Source organism: Carettochelys insculpta, chromosome 4 (assembly GCF_033958435.1).
Source record: "Carettochelys insculpta isolate YL-2023 chromosome 4, ASM3395843v1, whole genome shotgun sequence".
In the NCBI taxonomy this organism is placed as follows: domain Eukaryota; kingdom Metazoa; phylum Chordata; order Testudines; family Carettochelyidae; genus Carettochelys; species Carettochelys insculpta.
The window spans coordinates 138718850-138738015 of record NC_134140.1 but is presented as its reverse complement, the minus strand read 5'-3'; the positions used below and the strand labels follow the sequence as shown (position 1 = coordinate 138738015).

The 19166-nt window shown below is 42.0% G+C and overlaps 1 protein-coding gene across 1 annotated transcript in view; it reads left to right on the top strand.

The window, feature by feature from the left end:
• Positions 1-19166, top strand: part of TNKS (tankyrase) — a 315995-nt gene that overhangs the window by 209909 nt on the left and 86920 nt on the right. Inside the window, exons 9-12 of the mRNA XM_074993939.1 lie at positions 4674-4795; positions 8620-8711; positions 8811-8889; positions 17413-17584. Coding sequence (XP_074850040.1) covers positions 4674-4795; positions 8620-8711; positions 8811-8889; positions 17413-17584 — 465 coding nt within the window. The remainder of the gene's footprint in view (positions 1-4673; positions 4796-8619; positions 8712-8810; positions 8890-17412; positions 17585-19166) is intronic.

Here is a 19166-nt window from a genome sequence, read left to right as displayed (position 1 = left end):
CCCCTGTGAAGTTTGGACTTGGTCTTAGAGATTTTGACGAGGTCTGTTCGAACCTTTGGCCACGGCTCTGCTCAGACTGCTGTTGCTGAAGACCGCCTTCTCCTGCAATCACATTAGCCTGAAAGGAGTGAATTGTTGGCCCTTATGGTGACTCCACCTTACATGATCTTTAATAAGGATGGGGTGACACCCAGGTTACATCCCCATTTCATCCCCAAAGTCTCCTTGGATTTCCATGTCAACAAGCCTGTAGTGCTGCCCACGTTTTATCCTAAACCACATGCCTCAGCACGAGAGGTGCAACTATACTCCCTGAATGTCAGAAGAGCCTTGACCTTCTACATCAACAGGACCAAGCCCTTTCGGAAAACCGAGAGGCTGATGGTGTCCATAGCTCATTGCTGTAAAGGCAAAGCAGTTTCCTCGCAAAGACTTTCTAACCTTATCACATCTTGCATCATGATGTGCTACTCCCTGAGCAGCGTGTCCTTGGCATGCCAACCGAGGGCACCTTCGACAAGAGCGATGGCAGCGTCATCAAAATTCTTCAGAGGAGTTCCCCTTCAAGATATCTGCAGGGCGACAACCTGGGCATCCTACGACACGTTCGTCAAGCATTACACCGTCTACTGACAGATGACTGAGGATACCTCCTTGTCCACAGTAGTGCTGTCTGTCCTGGACAAGACCTGAATCCAGTACCTGCCTACTAGTTTCTTGGGGGGAGGGTACTGCTACTCAGTCACCTAAGGTGGAGCACCCGTGGGGACACTCGAAGAAGAAAGAGAAGTTACTCACCTTCGTGCAGTAACGATGGTTCTTCGAGATGTATCCCCATTGGTGCTCCACCCTTCCTCCCCACTTTGGATTCTTTTTTGTGCTTTCTGTTTCAGAGCCAGTGCGGTTTTAAGAAACTGTATGAGACCGAACTGTGCACATGATGTAAAAACCACGAAGAGAAGCAGCGGAACAGCGCATGTGTGGTCCAGCAGAAACAGCTGGCAAGATCTCTGAGCTGCGCCAGCAGGACGATCCTGACACCTAAGGTGGAGCACCTACAGTGACACATCTCAAACATCGTTACTGCACGAAGGTGAGTAGCTTCTCTTTCTGTGTTCATACCCTCCAGCTAACTCCTTGGTGATGTAGGCTGCCTTGCAACAGACAAAACAACAGTGCTCCACCCTGGCAGTCAGGGTGTGTAAGACACTGGTCAAAGCTCTTCTCCTCAGCTTTCCTACAGTTCCAGATCTCTAACTACTTAACACTGATGGCCAAGTATGACTTTATAAACTGTGGCTGAATGGAAGAATTTACAGGCAAATTACTCAAGTGGAATCATAATTGCTTTTAGGCAATTTTACAAGAAGGCAAATACTTTAGGCTACATTTGTTTCAGTTAATACGTTGTTGTGTATTAGCAATGGGAATTGTCATGAGGAGGGGATCCTTGTTATGATCCTCAGATTTCCCAAGAGAGTTGCAAAACAATAAAAATTTCCATTTGACAAGCCAGACATCTCCAGTGGAAAAAACTGGTGATTACTTTCACTCACTAAAAGACTGTAGTGCCCCTTACAATCCTTGATCTCACTCACACAGACACACACATACACAGAGGTACCAAAAGGAAAATTGTATTGCTCACCATGAAACCAATGCTGTAGAACACTACATTTCTGTCACCAATGAGAATATGAACCTCCTAGAATCAATTTAAAATGCACAGAACCCACTCCTCTGTTCAGGCAACACAGACTCCAGCACATTGCACTTATTTGTTATGAAAAGGCATTTCTGAATGGTCTAGAGAGTTGTCAGCCACTCTGAGCACCAGCATTCCTACCATCATCCTGCTTGGTGGGTCATTTTAAGCCCTTTCTATCAGCAAGGAGAACTATAGCAACAGATAAGCAGGTTCTGGATGTCCTGCAGTGGAACTACACCCTGGAGTTTGACATAATCTCTTTTGCATCCCTCCCTCACCCATTTCTGTGATCACTCTCACAATAGTATTCTTACCCTTGAGGTGGACTCTATCCTGCAGAGAACAGCAGTGGGCCAGCATGGAACCTGCAGAGAAGGGTGCACCTTTTCAGGAGACAGTTCTACTTTAACAACTCCCTGGTACCCAGAAAAAATTGGGATAGAGACCTAATTTGCAAAATTCCATGTGGTCATGTTTGCCACCATTTCATTGCTAGAAGAAGGTGTATGGTTTATGGTTTTCTGGATACTTTCATATTGATGTACACCTAGCCAACAGGAAATTCCTGAACTTCAGAATAGAACTTCAGCACTTCCAGCTTGTGGTTCTTTCACTCAGACTTATGACTGCTCCTGGAATCTTCGGAAAGGTTTTCTCCATTATAGTGGCTTAAGCCCAACGTCTGGAGAGGTTCTAGTCTTCTCCTGTTTGAATGAGTGGCTGCCAGTAAAATATATTCTGATCTGTGAAACCTGCCCACTCCACTTGAATCAAACTCAAAATTTATTTTTTGGTATTAAATAATTAAGAACAGAATGATTTTCAGGCACACAATTTAAATTAACTTTGTAAAGCAAAGGCACAACTTTCAGACGATGTCATTCAGGCATATATCTGGCTCTGCAAATCAGCCTATACCAATTGTTGGTTTGCTTTTGCAAACTGATGACAAGGAAAGAGGAGATGTGTGACATTTCTGATGCTTAGTTTTCCAGTGTTCTGTAAGGTCTCCTGGCATTGCTGGGCTATGTGGCTCTCATTGTACTATGCCAGCCTTATTGTTGGTCAAGAGAAGATGGTTTTGACAGAACCAGTTCAGTACTTTTTGGAACAGATGGCAGTGAAGCAGTAAAAAGGCTTTCAATTTGCTTTGTCATCCTGTTTCATATGTGTATTCTTCCTGGGCTGTCACGTTAGATGAATCTGTTGCAGCATGTCATCATTTTGATGTGAAAAAATGCTGGCATCTGGTCTTGTAGGGTGAAGTTGCCATGGATACTGTAGCTAATTCTCAGAAGGTATTTAATTCTTTTGAATTCCTTCTCAAAGGCTCTTGATGATTTTGTGATGGTCAGTGGTCTGAATTTGCATATGATGGTATAAATATATTCAGTGCAGTAAATCCTTGATTTAACAGACTAATGGAGGGAAGGGATGTCTGTTAATACCAAAAGTCCATTAAATCCAAATCTGCAGGACTGGAGGCAAAGTGCAAAACACACTAGGGAGCATTCCATCTGAGACCTGGGAGGAACACAGTGGGCTCAAGAGAGAAAGCTCGGCAGCAGGCTCTTTGCGCAGTTTACAGAGCAGAGCCTCTGGGCTCGCCTGCCACAAGCCGCTCATTGCCCGCCCAAGGCTGGGCACTCCCGCAGAAACTAAGTTTCCCTGGGTCGGGTGTGCCTCTGCCTAGGGCTCCAGCTGGCAGGATGCCCACCAGCTGTCTGGTCTGGGCACTCACCCTGCTGCAGTAGCCCCAGTGGCCCCAGCAGCACCATCTGCAGCTCTGGCTCCGGCAGTTCTGGTGAACCACCAGCATTTTTTTGCAGGGGGGCATGTCGGACAGCAGCTGCTATGTCCGAAGTCTGTTAAATCGGTGTGAGTTAAATTGAAGGTTTTCTGTAATTCATCTCTGTCTAATCATGTTACTGAACTCCTGATTCATCATTTGTAATAGAAATAAAGATCTGTTCCCCACCCTCCCAAGAGATTTCATTTCTTTTCCTCAGTTCTTTTTTGTGATATCTGTTCAGAAAGCTGATACAGAAGAATTTCTCCAAGCCCTGTGGTGGGAAAGTCAAATGCTAAACTTGTGTATAAATTTCTCTCACTTGTCCCATTTTTATTACAATGAAAGACAGGACAAGTTTTAAAGTTATTGAAAAATGCTAATTTCACAAGTAACTTCTGAAATATGTTAGAAATTGTTTATCTGCTGACTTCTGGCTTTGTTCATCATTTATTAAAGGATAATTTTTACATATTTGGATATTAATATATCCTGCTCTCCTCACTCTCCACAGTAATCCCAGTATTGTCAGTGGGATTACTTTCAGGAGCAAAGTGAGCAGGATTCAATGCTTGGCCGTTTTTATGTTAAAGGAACAATATAATGGTGAGGATCTGTGCTGCACTTCCATCAGGTTCAATACTATACTTTCAGGCTGGGTGGGAGAGGGTTGAGTAAGGAGACCTTAAGCCATCTTTGGGCCCTCTTGGTCCAAATTGCTCTGGAAAGTGGAAGGGCTACTGGTATAACTTGTGCCTGAAATCTCTGTAGTGCTGTGTGATGCAACCTTACCCCCGGCATGTGCCCTAGGGTGGGTCTTGCGGTAGGGCTCTCGGTAGATGGCCTGGCAGTTGTCTTCTGTAGTGTTGGTCCTAGAAGAACCCTTCTCTGGCTAGATACAGAGGTTCTAAGGATCCGTATAACTCTTGTGATCTTGGGGTTGGAGTGGAGGATTGATTGATTGATTGATTGATTTATACCCTACCTCACCCCACATATAACTATCTGCCTTCACTAGGACAGGGTTTAGTAGTCTGTTATCATATCTGACATTCTTGTTTAGGGCAGCATAGTTAATTTTCTTTCTACTCTGGTTGATTGTAGTTAGATTTCTGAAATAAGATTCACAAACCTGATGTTTTACTGAATATTAAATATGTCTCATTTTTCCAACAGATGAATTCAAAGGGCATTCTTTACTGCAAGCAGCCAGAGAGGCAGACCTAGCCAAAGTCAAAAAGACTCTCGCTTTGGAGATCATTAATTTCAAACAACCACAGTCACATGAGACAGCACTGGTGAGATTATATAGTCTATTAATATTTTTTAATGATGTGGAATATATGTGAAAGTAGCGCTAGTTGAAGGAATTTTTGTATTGGTAGGTGATGCAAATATAATTGAGGTTATGCCACAAGGCATCTAAAGTCTTAAAAATAAATTACTGTTGTATAAAAAGCATTGTACATTTTTTCCACCCTTGAGTTCAATTTTTAGGCAGGATTTCTCCAGAAACCTGATGGTAGGCTACTGCTTGCCTCTTCAGGTTGAACCTGTGTGTTCTTCCTACCTGATTACCTTCCCTGTAGTGCCAGCTGCTGGAGGGGTTGCTCTGTGTTTGGCTGTGACTGCTGTTCTCTTGGTTTTAGCCCTTTATTTTGTTATATTTTTATGGACACTTGTTACAAAAAATGTTTTGGGGTGGCTGAAGCTTGGGATGAGGCAGGCAAGAGAAAACTGTCATGGACTATGGGGGATTGGAATAAGTTAGCAGCCTGCTCTCTACCTTTTTGTGTTTTATTTTTAAATAAAATTTTTCACCAGAATCCCAGTTAGTCTTGCTTCTTGATGAAAATCATTCTCTAACATTCCCTCACATGAGTTTATTAACAATATTTAGTTCTTTCTATAACTGATAGAGGTCAACTATAAAATATTTGTTGCTGTTCCTGCTTTATAGGGGCTTTGTGGCTCTCAAGGACCTACCAAGTATTTCCCTTCTCCAGCTGATGAGTATAGTGAATTCTGTTTAATGTGGTAGCACTCAAACTTGTCTAGCATTCACACTTGTTATTGGATTTGCCTGAGGTAGTTGGCCCACCTATGACTTTTCAATTGTTGTTGAGGTCTTTGGTTTAAAACACTGTTAAATGTTACAAGAGGTGAAGCAGCCCAGCAGTATGGTGGCATTTATTCTTGCTGTGGTCATGGCATTAGCTAGGAGAGGGCCTTGCATTGAAGGTACAGTGGCAGTTGTGCATGTTTTATGTCTTAATAGCTTCACTGGAATTAGTGTGTAGTCTCAAATCATTATTTGAGGAAGAAGTGAAGTAACAGAGCAAAGAATCAGTGTCCCAGCAATCTTTTTCTATTTTGCAGGTAAGACATAGAAAGTTAAGTGGGATAGAATTGATGGTCACATTCAGCTCGTCATGGCTAGGCTGGTTTACTCTAATTGTTAGATGGAATTCACAGAAATAAAACTACTATTATGCACAGCTGGCTGTTTAAAAATCCTGTGTCTGGGCTCAGAAACATCAATAGTCCCTATCTTACTGGGCCCAATAACTAGCACTTGTCCAAGATGGCCTTTCGTCCTAATTGTGGTCTCTTCCAATCATTACTTTATCATCTAGGACTTGATTTTCAGTCACTTGGAATTGTAGGTGTGTCAGCCGATGGCCACGTAATGAGCGGTCTGTAAGCCTATTTTACATCCGAGTCTTTAGCTGCTAGAACAGCCCATCCCTTCGCAGCGGGCAGCCAAGATGGCTGATGGATGCCCCCGAGATTCACCTGAGTCTTTAACTGCTAGGACAGACTGTCCCTTCACAGTGGGCAGCTAGTGTGGCTGACGGGTGCCCCCGAGATTGGTGCAGAGACCTTATTCCACCCGAGACTTTGACTGTTAGGACAGACTGTCCCTTCGCAGTGGGCAGCCAGGGAGGCTGACGGGTGCCCCAAGAGTCTGCTCCGTAGAGGCAGCACGACTCACCGCCCAGCTTTTACTGCACCTTACCACTGACCAGGCTGAACATAGCCAAACAGGATAAGGTTCTTTGTTTGTGTTTGGCCAAGTTACAGCAACTAGAAGGAGTCAGGCTGAAGCTTAAACATGGTTACTATTTATTACAAAGCAGAAATGAAAATCTTAGTGGTTACAGAATTATATAAAGTCTTAATGGTTGCAGTTGCAGGAAAAGTTAGATAAAATCTTAATGGTTACACTGTTGTTGCTCTGTTTGCTTAGCTACTATAGTAGGATGATACAAATGACATGTCAATTAGAGAAAGTTACCCATTTGAGGACCAGACGCCTCAGACTAAAGAGCTCTTACTGTTAAATGTGCACAAAAAAAAAATTGCAGGTATAATTCTCATGCCTGCGTCCTTCGACTCCGGCGTAGCCAAAGTCATTCACTGAATCCCTTGGGAAGGAACTGTACGAGCAAGGGGGTCCCCTGGGTCCTCGGGAGGCAATAACCTTACCCGACCGGCAGGTACAGGAAGGCTGCCGGGCCCCTCTTTATACCCCTTGGGGCACGTAGGTTCTTCCTTATCCCAAGGTACCAGTTGTGCCGGCTCATGTTTGTGATGCCAACGCTTACAAGGCAGTTACACCTGTAAGGACAGAGATAACTAAATTTATAGAAACGGGGCAAACTTTCACATGGGCAGTAAAATTCCCCTTCCTGGGACAAAAGTGTGGGCAGATCAATTATCAATACCAGCCAAGGGCAGCTTGAAGCCGCAAGGCCGTCGGCTAGACCATTAGCCCTCTTATCTGTATTCTTCAGTTCAGGGTCATGCTGACATAGCACATCTGTGTTTGTGAGGCACCGGACAGTGTTTGAGATTAGTGCATCTGTGCTCTCAAAACATTCCAAGACTGTGCTGTTTCTTTGTGCTGTGTGCTCTGAGGCACCGAAGAGGGGCAGGCAAGATGGAGTAGAGCAGGGGGATTCTGTCTGGCTACAAGGTGCTCAGCTTCTCTAAAGATCAAGCCTTTAGCATCTCAGTTTGGGGTTCAAAATTAGTGGACACGTTTGAAAATTTCTTATGTCATGGCACACTACTCTGCCATATCTGAATGCATGGCTACGTGGGCAAAGGCTACATACCCGGTACTCTGCAACCCTCCCTTCAAAGCAGCCAGCAGAGATGACCCACACAAAGAGACTGTTACACCTAGTAACAAATGTTCTTGTCTTCCCATGGATAAGGAAGGTTATAGAGGCCCTTGCTTCTAAAATACCCAACTAAAGATATCTTTTACTTAGAATATATAACAAAACTATTCCAAGCAAAGTGCATGACTTTCCTTCATTTCATTAGCTGGATATTGAGCAGTAACTGCAAACACATATCAGCATGGCAGTCAGTTTAAGATTAATGTTTTAAGTATATATCTGAATAGAAGAATGAAGAAAACAATTCAATCTACCATGGAACTCATTTTACATTGAAGGAAACGGGAATTCCAATGTAACTCTTCAGAAGCCATATACAAAAAGCTGGATTTTAAAATTCTTTTGCCTTTAAACACTTGTAGTACTGTAACATTAAGGGCAGGTTTATACTGCAGGGACAGGTCAATCTAAGTTGTGCAATTTTAGTTCCATTAGTAACATAACTCAAATTGGCATAGCTTAGATCTACTTATCATGGAATTCACACAATGATGGGTTGACATAAGAAACTCTCCCATCAGCTCTTCTTGCTCTTCTCATTCCGGTGGAGTACTGGGTTCCACAGCAGAGTGAACAGTGATTGATTTAGTGGTCTTCATGGTGGAAACAATTGCAGCAGCATCAATCCATCCCATGATGGATAAAAGCCCTTAATGTCCCTGTGTCTTGCTTTTAGACATGGTGACTTAACCGTTCCTCAGGTGTGACTAAGAGTTATAAAATCAAAAATGTTTGAAAAGCAACATGTTTTACCCATAATAACTACTTTACATTTTGTTTGGTATTATTTTATATTGAGGCAGAAATCCATGGGATGGATTTATATGCTTCACAGTCTAATATTCAGTGCAATATGTAAAGAAGATGCAGCACGCATCATGAAATATTGCTTATACATTATAGATTATAATTTGTTTCATTTATTTTTGCAGCACTGTGCTGTGGCTTCCCTGCATCCTAAACGGAAGCAAGTTACAGAACTGTTGCTCAGGAAAGGAGCTAATGTTAATGAGAAAAACAAAGAGTAGGTGTCTGAAAATTTAAGCCAAATTTTACTTTTGCAAAGGACTAGGTAATATAGCATTTGCATGATAAAACTAACATCTGTCATTTTTCAACCTAGTTTCATGACACCTTTGCATGTTGCTGCTGAAAGAGCTCATAATGATGTCATGGAAGTTCTGCATAAACATGGAGCAAAGGTAAGTATGTTCTAAATAAATAAGTGTGAGGTAGAGGTTTTTATAGTTAGAGCACGTGACTAGTGGTCAGGAGAACTGTTTTTTTCCCTCAGACTTCCTGTGTGGCCTCAAATTTGTGCTTACGTTAAATTAGTGGGAAATGCTGAGTGCCCACCACTTGAAATTTAGGCCACCCACATAAGTGCATATTTAGAACCAAACTTTAGTTACCCATTTCTTTGAAAGTCTTCTCCTAGGTTTTCAGAAATGCAAGAGGCTTAAGTTCCCAGTACTTGTACAAATCAAGCCAGTTTTGCTTAGATACCTTAATTATAGATTAAGGAGCCCAGTTTTGGTTATCCATTTTTTAAAACCTTGTTCTCAGTCTTCAGTAATTAACTCTGTTCTGGTTTAACCTTCCAGCAAGCCCTTTTATTAATTCACCCTTTACTGTAGACCACTACACATCCAAGTCATGTGTAAGTTCACTGATAGTTGTGGGATGAAAATGTAGTCCCACAAACAGTGGTCTTCTGAGCCTCCTTCAGAAGTGTCATTTTGAACGATTGTAGCAGCTAACTTTAAAATTGTTATCGTGATCATTACCATTTTGCTGCTTAGCTTCTCTCAGGTGTGTTCTGCATGAAATGTGTTTTTTGAATCAGTTAAATTTGAACAGTCTTATTTTTACTTTTAAGTTAGGTCAGTTTATTAGGTAGCTAGAAATGAAGATGTACAACTGTAATAACAATCTATAATGTCACTTCTGAAGTCCTGGGAAGTGAAAGCAATGTAATTGGACATATAGGTAATACAAATCTTTTTATTTTAAGACAAACTGAATTACAGTTTGGATGCCCTTGCAGATTTTAGTGTCTGACTCACTTCCAGAGGGGTTTAATAGAAACATAAAATACTTTCATGACTGTGATCGTGGCACAGTGTGTCACGTTCCAGGAGTTTGATATCACAGCCTCTCACCTAAGTCTTTTCTGGGAGTTTTTTTCTTTTTAAGAGAAGAGTTTGCACTCATTCAAACTGTTCATTTATGATCATTTTCTCACACTATCTCCTGATAATATATTATATACTAGATACATTATCCATTGCTTACAGTAGTAGATTTGCATTTTCATAGGAGTATGGGCCAGATTTTTCAAGAGCTGAGTCTCAGTGTTTGGTGTGGGAGGTAGCATGGAGGACAGGGAAATAACAGCATTGGAGGGGATTAAAATTATAGCTATCCTTAATCAGACTTCCAGTATGGTCTCTGAGCAGTAGTTTAACACCTAGTTAGATCTGGAAGGATTAGATTTCTATCTGTAAATGTGAGCAAACAGTGATTTCACTGTATACACACATCCCAACAAAATGTTTTTATAAATAGTAATAAAAAATTTCAGACAGGTAAAGTGTAAAAAAATGCTGCTTGAGAACTTATTGGAATTTCATGTAAGGACATCTACGTTGTATATTTTGGCATGAAATGGACAATTTGTATTTTAATGATTATAAAGCTTTAGATTTCTGAATCTGTGTCTGTTACTACATAATTATTGTCTGTCTCTCTCCCCACATCATTTCTTATACGTATGATGTTTTAAATCACAAGCTGAATTTATTTGAAAGCTCAAAAATAAACTTCTCTGTTATCCATCAGAATAATAAAAAAGGAAAATCAAATTCTGTTGAGCCTCTTTATAGTGCATCTGTAAATTTGTCTTGACTGCGGATGGTGATTTGGCTATTTATATTGTAGGTTCCTATTGATTAGTCACATAGCAGTATTTCAGAAATGTTTGTTTGTTTGACCTTTCCCTATTACAGGCATTCTGCCTTAGCCAGTGCTTTTCACGTTACTGGTTGGATGTTCTTTTACCTGTAAAGCTCTGGTCATGTTTGTTTATACTTTTATGTTGATACTCTCTTTTATGTATTGTATTAACTATTTGAAAAATGTCTACTTTATAAAATTCCATTTTCTGGAACGCTTGTTCTGCAGTCTAACCCAGGAAGACAGAATTCAAATATAGATACACCTGTGGATGTGGAAGACAAATGTGTAAGAAGGAAGCACAAGAGTAATTGGGATCAGGGTCTTCATGTGAGATGGCTTAGTTCAGTTTTATACATTGAGTGAAGACTCTGGACTGTAATGTGTATAAATTTGTGTGTTTCTTTACAAAGTGTACCAGACATAGATATGATGTAGTTGGGTAGCTATTCAGGTGGGGTAGGGAATGGTTCTTTGCTTTGTATAAGGATGGGGGAGAGAAACTGATTGTATTCCACGTTTATGGCTTGGGCCTGCAAGTTGCTATCCACTGTAGTCCTAATCCGGGAGAACATTTAAGCAGGTGCTTAATTTTTAGTGTGAGCAGCTCAGTGGCACTAGATCAGAATAAGGATGGTCAGCAGCTTAGTAAATGGAGCTCTGTATGCATTTTGTAGGTTTAAAAAAGAGCTTTTCTTAAAGCTCAGGAATGTCAGTTTTGTTTCATATGTTGGACAAGATCTAATAACAGTTTGTGGAGGAGGGATTCCAAAAGATGCCTTAACATTTGAATACACTTTTTGGTAGTAGGGATTTAATTATTTTTAAATAGGATCGGTTCTAGGGCCAGTGCTGTTCAACATCTTTATTAATAACCTGGATGAGGGGATGGATTGCACTCTCAGGAAATTTGCAGATAACACTAATGTGGGGGGTCAGGTAGATGTGTTGGAGGGTAGGAATGGGGTCCAGAGTGACCTAGAAAAATTGGAGACTTGGGCCAAAAGAAATGTGATGAGATTCAACAGTCACGGGGATTGCCTCTGCCAAGAAGCTCAAATGAGCACTTTGATGGGTATGGCAATTTCCTACAATACCTTTGGGAGACCTTACTGAATTAATCATAAGTATCTTTGGGGTCCCTTATATTAAATTCATGGTTTCTATCTTACAGCCCAGGATTTTGTTATAAACCTCTCAAGGGGGAAGGTGTGATTCATGATACCTGGAGGTTCAAAAGACTGTGTTAAACAAAGTGACAGAGGTGGACCTTTGGAACAGAAACTGATCCTAGTTTTCTGTGGAATCTCTGGGGGTATGTGAATGCAAATGCTCCATATCTGGTTATGGAAAAAAACAACCTTTTGAATCTTTACCCTGAGATGGGGGCCATTCTTTGCTGATTACCTGTTACACAAGTCCTGAATCAAAGGCCCAAGCTATATTAAGGAAGGAATAGCTATTCTTGAATACTTTGGTTATGGAACCTATATTTATGAACTGTTAATCACAAGGAATATCCGGTTGAGTGTTTTAAAAGAATCACACCTATTAGAGCTTAGGTTTCTAGTTGTGGTACTCCGGCCAGCCTTTTAGCACACATGTAGGTTCTTTTATGTTTCCTTTAATGTGATTTCTCTGTGATGGTTTCACCAAAGAATAAATGTTTTCATAGATATTACTGTGTGGTAGCTTGTAATTGCAGGCAATACCATGGGCAGAGCCTCCGGAAGGAAAGCAAAGCACAGATGCTGACTTTTACAGAGTTTGTCATGCTAGAAATATCAGTGTGGGCAGGGAATCATGCAGCCTGGAAAAATCCTGATCGAGGTTGGGGATGGGGAGAGAGAGATGTGGTCTCTGCTCTATATATGTGTTTCTGATGCAGTGGAAGCCTAGAATTGGTGAACTCCATGGAAGAGAAATACTGGTGAAATTTCCCTTAACAAGCAGTTTTAATAGGATGGTATATATTTATATGATTGCAGACTGGCTGCTGATGATACTTGCTTCATTTAAAATGTAAGTGCTTCTGCAGTAATATGCGAGGAAGTTTGAGGTAGTCTCTCTAAAGATACTGAGCTGCATCCTGGCACCATCCTCTTTTAGCCATTCTATCAGCTCAGTGAGGAATAAGAGCTGCCCTAAAAAGAAAACTGAATTCCTCTAAAGTGGGGTGGGGGGATCCTTAGGTGGTATAAGGTCAGTGTAGCTATTTGCACCCACCTTGTGTGCTAGGAGCCAGATGGAGTGGCTCCCACCCTCGGGGACTGACCAAGCTGTCACAGTTTAGAGGATCAATTCCTCAGCTGCTATAGTTGGTCTTTCAAATGGTGAGCCCTCAGATCCATTTGAGATATCCAGTTGTGTGAAGTAAGGGTGCACACTGGCCCCAGTGTTGTTCAACCTCTTTTCCATGTGCATCCTCAGCCACGCAGTTAGGGACCTGGACCGTGGAGTCTACATAAAATACAGACTTGATGGGTCACTTTTTAACATTCGTCGTCTGAATGCTAAAACCAAGATGCTTGAGAGGCTCACCCTTGAAGCCCTTTTTGCTGACGACTGGGCACTTATGGCACACAAGGAATCTGATCTCCAGCTCATTGTCAACAAGTTTGCTGATGCCGCTCGCCTCTTTGGTTTGACCATCAGCCTAGGAAAGACTGAGGTGCTGTTTCAGCCTGATCCAGGATCTGCTGCTCTCCCCGCTTCAACCTTTATTGAAGGAACAGAGTTAAAAACAGTAGAGGAGTTCAAGCACCTTGGCAGTGTGATAGCCAATGACGGCTCCCTTGACAAAGAAATCAATGCCAGAATCTGCCAGGCCAGCCGGGCATTAGGACATCTGAGAGCGCGAGTGTTGAATCAGCACAATATCCAACAGTCCACTAAACTGAAAGTGTACAAGGCTGTAGTCCTGACCAGTCTCCTGTAGGGCTGTGAAACCTGGACCTTGTACAGAAAACATATACAACAGCTGGAGCGCTTCCATACACACAGCCTGAGGTCAATACTGCACATTCAGTGTCAGGACAGAGTTATGAACCTGGAAGTCTTGGAGAGAGCAGGAACCATGAGCACCGAAGCCATGATTCTGAAAGCCCAACTTTGCTGGACAGGGCATGTCATACGAATGGAGGAGTCAAGAATCCCTAAGCAACTCCTCTACGGTGAACTCTCCCAGAGCAAAAGGAATCAAGGCAGGCCCTGCAAGAGGTATAAAGACTGCATGAAGGCCAACATTGCTCATGCTGGTTTAAAACCAGATCAGCTAGAGCAGCATGCAAAAGACCAAACAGCATGACAACTTTGAAGAGCAGTGATGCATACACCTCATTGATGCTCGTGAGAGGAAGAAAGCAACAGAAGCAGCCGCACCATGAGAGCCAGGACAATTCCCTTGCCCCCACTGTGAACGCCCATGCCATTCAAAGCTTGGACTCCTCAGCCACATGCAAGTCCACCACCGATTGAGCCTGTGCAAGCTCAAGACGTCATCATCGGACACGACGGACTATCTATATCTATATGTATATCTATATTTTGTGTGCTAGGAGCCAGATGGAGTGGCTCCCACCCTAGGGGACTGACCAAGCTGTCATAGTTTAGAGGCTCAGTTCCTCAGCTGCTACAGGTGATGCAAGAGGCAGTGGATAAAGGTAGTTTAGAGCCACGTTCTCCTTCATCCTTCGGTTCTAAGCCAAGTGCAGTACAGTGAGACTTGGGATGTGGCCCACTCTTGGCAGGTGGGAATATTCTTCTCATGTAGTTTCGTTGTGTGCCATTTTCTGTTTTAACTGAATTTGCAGTTGATTGGTCTCCCTGCCCTGTTTCATAGCATCTGTGATCTCACAGCTTTCCAGTTCTCATCTAAGGCTTCTCCACCACTTTATTGTGTAAGGGCAGGGAATTCGTTATCGTGTCACTTGCCTCAGCTTCCACACTTCAACTCTGTAGCTGCTAGAATACGTTGCCAAGGCTCCGTCTGTGGCTCTCTAATCCCCTACATGCTACCTGTGGTGCTCTCTGCCTCTTACTGTGACTTGAATACGCCCTGAAGGTGGGTGAGCACAACACCGACTAGTGGAGAGCCATTGTCCCATTGCACTGTTTCTCTTCACTCAGTGGGGTGTGGGCGAGCACACAAAGGTAGCAGATTTTGTGTTCTGCAGGATATGGACTTCATCAGCATCCTTTGGAGGTCCGTGTGCTGACTATAGTAGTCTGCTTGGCAAGGTGGAGACATAAGAAATTTCATAAGACATAAGAAGTGTGCCATGATCCCTCCTATTCCTTTGCACCACTGCATTAGGGCTAGTCACTCTAATGACTTATGTCGAAATAGTGCTATAGCTTTGGAATCTGCTCTGAGAGACAGCAGCAATGCAGTGATGGAAATAATGTCTTCAGCATTGGGTAGTGCACATTCATTTTGATTTTCTGTACCAGATGATCTCATGGTGGAGGAACTGAAATGAAAAGAGCAAGGGAAATAACAGTACCATCGTGGTCTTTCCCTTCAACATTGTCTGTACCAGAGGGGGAGTCCATCCATTTCAAGGGGGCCAGGCATGCGTCCTGGCATAGGGTGGACTGTCATATGTTGTGGCAATCACAGTGGCCTCCATCACGCCAGTGGCCATTCTAAACCCCCTGGGCATAACATCAGGCCCAGGAGGCAACCTCTATGGCCTCCAGGTCAGCCGTGTCAGGCCTAAATCACCGTGGGTCACCAGAGGCCATCTCCTCCACTCCTCACCCCCAGAGGCCTCACTTTCAAAATTATCTAGTGCAAATGATTTGATGGCTAGTAAAGAACTCCAAGTGCTTACTCAGCCTCAGCTCCCCTTTGAGCACGCTTTAGTGGGTAGTCGTCAAGGAGACGTGCTGATACAGCCATTACCAGGAAAGTCCTCTTCCTCTGGTGACTTTCTCATTATTGTTTCTGGAGGAGGTGGTGGCTGCGGCATCTAATCAGGACCTCCTCGTACTGACCGCTGGGCCCTCCAGGACCTGTTCCTCCAAATGGCCCAAGAGTGGGTGTCCAGGCAGAGGAGGTGGCTGAAATCAAGGAATCAAGGTAGACCTCCTGGCTCTGGAGGGGCCTTCAAGGGTGGTCCTCCCATTTATAAAGATTATAGAAAGGAATAATATTAGATAAAGGGAAGACCTCAGCTCTAGTTCATCCCAGTGTCAAAATGCAATATTATCTATAGTCAGTTTATCTTAGTTTAACTTTATCCTAACCTCACCATCTATAACCATGGATAGCCATTAAGTCCTTGTTGTGCCCCTTGTCAATGGCTATGGTAATCTTGGATTCCAAGTCAGAAATAAATCTTCTGTTGAATAAAACTGGATTTTAATTTTTCAATGCCTGGTTTGTGTTTGTGGTTGGGCTACTCTTTTGTAAGTCTTTTTGTTCAATGAAAATGAAAGGGAAGAACTTAATAAGGCTTCATTTATCCTGCCCAGTAACAAATATCTGTATTAGGTATGCTCCTAATTAATGTTATTTAGTTACTGTTTAACTTAAAGATATGGATTCCTATGTTTACTTACCTGCTGTGAAAGTATATCAAAACTTGTAGGCAGTACTTTTTCAGTCAGGAAATCAGGCAAAAGCTTGGTTGTAGTCTACCCTGGTAAGAATTTTGGGACAGTAAGATGGGTGGTCTGTATAGTAAGGACATCCATGGTGCGTGCAGCTGAAAGTGTGGAATACTTATGGTTGGATACTAATGGCAAGTTTATTTCTGAGGATATCCGAAGAACAGAGAGTAGTTTGTATTTCCTAAATTGACCAAAAAATGTCTCCCAAACTCTTGGACATCTGCATTTACTTTTGCCATGAGCAACCAGTAGTTACTACAGAGGCACTTGAAAAAAAATTCAGTAGAACATCTTGGCTATTATTCTTCTACATGCTCTGTGAGTGTTCTGCGTATATTTCAGGTGTGTGTTGTTATATTAGATATTGACAGGTAGGTTTCCATTAGATGAGACTTTTTATTAAGTCACATGGAGATGCCTGTTCGTGGCTTTATGCTAAGATCCTGCATTACCTGCTTCCTTGTGACCTGCTTACGAGCTCTCGTCATAGTATTTTACTAATGACTTGTATTTTTATTGAATTAAAAGAATTAACTAGTAACAAGATGATGTGCTGAATTCATGATAACTAAATTTAAGTTTCAGGGTTGCATTTTTCTCTGCAAAGAATTCTCCCTCTGACCTCTTCAGAGGCATTTTTAAATTATTATTATTAGATAATGTTGAATTATTTCTCCCCTGAGCATGACAGATGGTAAGTTTTTTGCAGATATGACCTGCGGTGAAGTTCTTAAGTAGATACAAATACATCAACAAATCCTCTGTGTATTCAATTTTTGCTGAAACAGTAAATTTTGTTAGAGCGATCTTATTTCAAAAAGATATTTTGTTTCCAACTTGAACTTTGACACAGTATTTAATAAAGTTTCAAAACAGAGATTTTTCTGGTTATCTTATTTTGTTTTCTTAGCAATATAAATGAACTGTATTATTTGAAAAGTTAAGAAAGTAATTCTGAAATAATTATTTTTAACTACGAGTCTTATTTGATCCACATTCTGTTTTAATAATGTGGAAAGGCAGTGGCATTTATAAGGAAATTAGCATGTTCTGAAATTGTACGTGTTACTCTTCTTTCTTGTTAAGATTATGGGGAGAGGTGGAGGCTTGCAGTTATAAATATACTTAATTTTATATTGATGAATGATTTTCAGATGAATGCACTGGACACACTTGGTCAAACAGCTTTGCACAGGGCTGCTTTGGCAGGTCACTTGCAAACCTGTCGCCTCCTGCTGAATTATGGCTCTGACCCCTCCATCATCTCCTTACAAGGTTTCACAGCAGCACAGATGGGAAATGAAGCAGTGCAGCAAATTCTAAATGGTGGGTAGAAATAGATGACATATTTAACACTACCCTCTCCCCCCAACCTTTTTGGTTTTTTTGTTTTTTGTTTTTAAATTTGTAATGACCTAAACATGCTTTCTCTGCTGTGACTGATCTTTTTACATGGTCTGCAGTTTTGTCTTCCCTCTGCTACTGCACTATGCGCACAATGTCGGCAATTTACATTGTGTTTGGTGTCATTGATAAAGATATGCCCTCATGCTTCTGTTATTTTATGTAAAGAAAACTGCCAAGTAGACATTTACGTGTAACTGTGCACATGGCAAAAAATGAATATGCTGAAGGACCTGACTAACCCAAGGTGATAAGAATGACAGATAGCATAGCTGTCATTTTAATTTTATTTATTTCTTCTGTCCCTGCCTTCTGCTAGGGATTAATACCTACTAGAAACTGGAGCCTGCCTTTAAAGATATTTGAGTCCCATTAAGTTTTTAAGTGTTAGAGGGCAGAAGGCCAGAGAGCAGATAAGTAAACAGCTGAAGAGCCAAGTCTCAGGTGACATTTTGTGATCTTTCAAAGCAGTGAGATACCCACTTCTCCTTATTTCAAGGCTGTGAGGAGGTTGTGGCCAGGTGAATTCCAGCAGATGCTGAGGGAGCAGAAGGAAATGGGATACTAGACTCTATTGAGACCTCTTGGGGGACTGGTGGGGGCCTAAAAAAATTAATTAGGTTCATGCTGTGATCTACCCAGGGCTGCTGATTCTAGCGGTTAGCCTACTGCATCCCCTTCTCACACATCGCTTACTAATGTCCATGCTGGCATCTGCCAGGGGTGCTAGCTTCCTGTGTAAGTTCAAGGGAAAGACTTGGGATTTCAGGACATACCAGAGGTGCTGATCCCATTCTTAGAGAATTAAGTTTCCTCTGCCCTTGTTCTTTGAGGATATTCCCACCTTGCAAGTGGGTTCCTAGGTTCTGCTGCCCATCTTTCTCCTCTGCCTTCGCTGCCCACAGCAAGAGACAGAAGGGAAGCAGATTAATGTATCTTTGTGGCAGGGTTCAAGAACAGCAGCTGGGATATCTGCTGTCTATGTGCTTTCCAACCTTCTCCCTGCTATATCATCACAGGGTTTGTCTCAGACTTTGTCAGAAAGAGAAGACAGGGTCTACAAATGAGAACTACGAGCTTAGATTGGACCAGCAAATCAATGCACATGCACATGAGAGTTTCACAGCTAGATGGGAATTCAGATGTCCTTTTGTATTAGATGATTGCACTATCTGGTTAGGTATAGCAAATAAGTGAGGTTTTAATGACACCAGATCACTGTGTGTGTGTGCATGCTTGCAGGAGGTTCTTACGTGTAGTGAGCCCTGCATATCTGCAGGGATCCGTGGATCATTTTTGTGGATGCAGATACAAACGTATGGCCTGTTTGGTTACTTTTCTTAATGACAATGAATATTTTATACATGTTTAAAGCTTTTTTTTTTTTCAGTCCTTCCAGAATACGTTTTCAGACTCCCTTTTCATGAGCATGTAGGAGTATTGGCATTTGGGGCAGTGTATCTGAACTTTGAGGGAATGAATACAAGAGATCCCATCCCCAAGA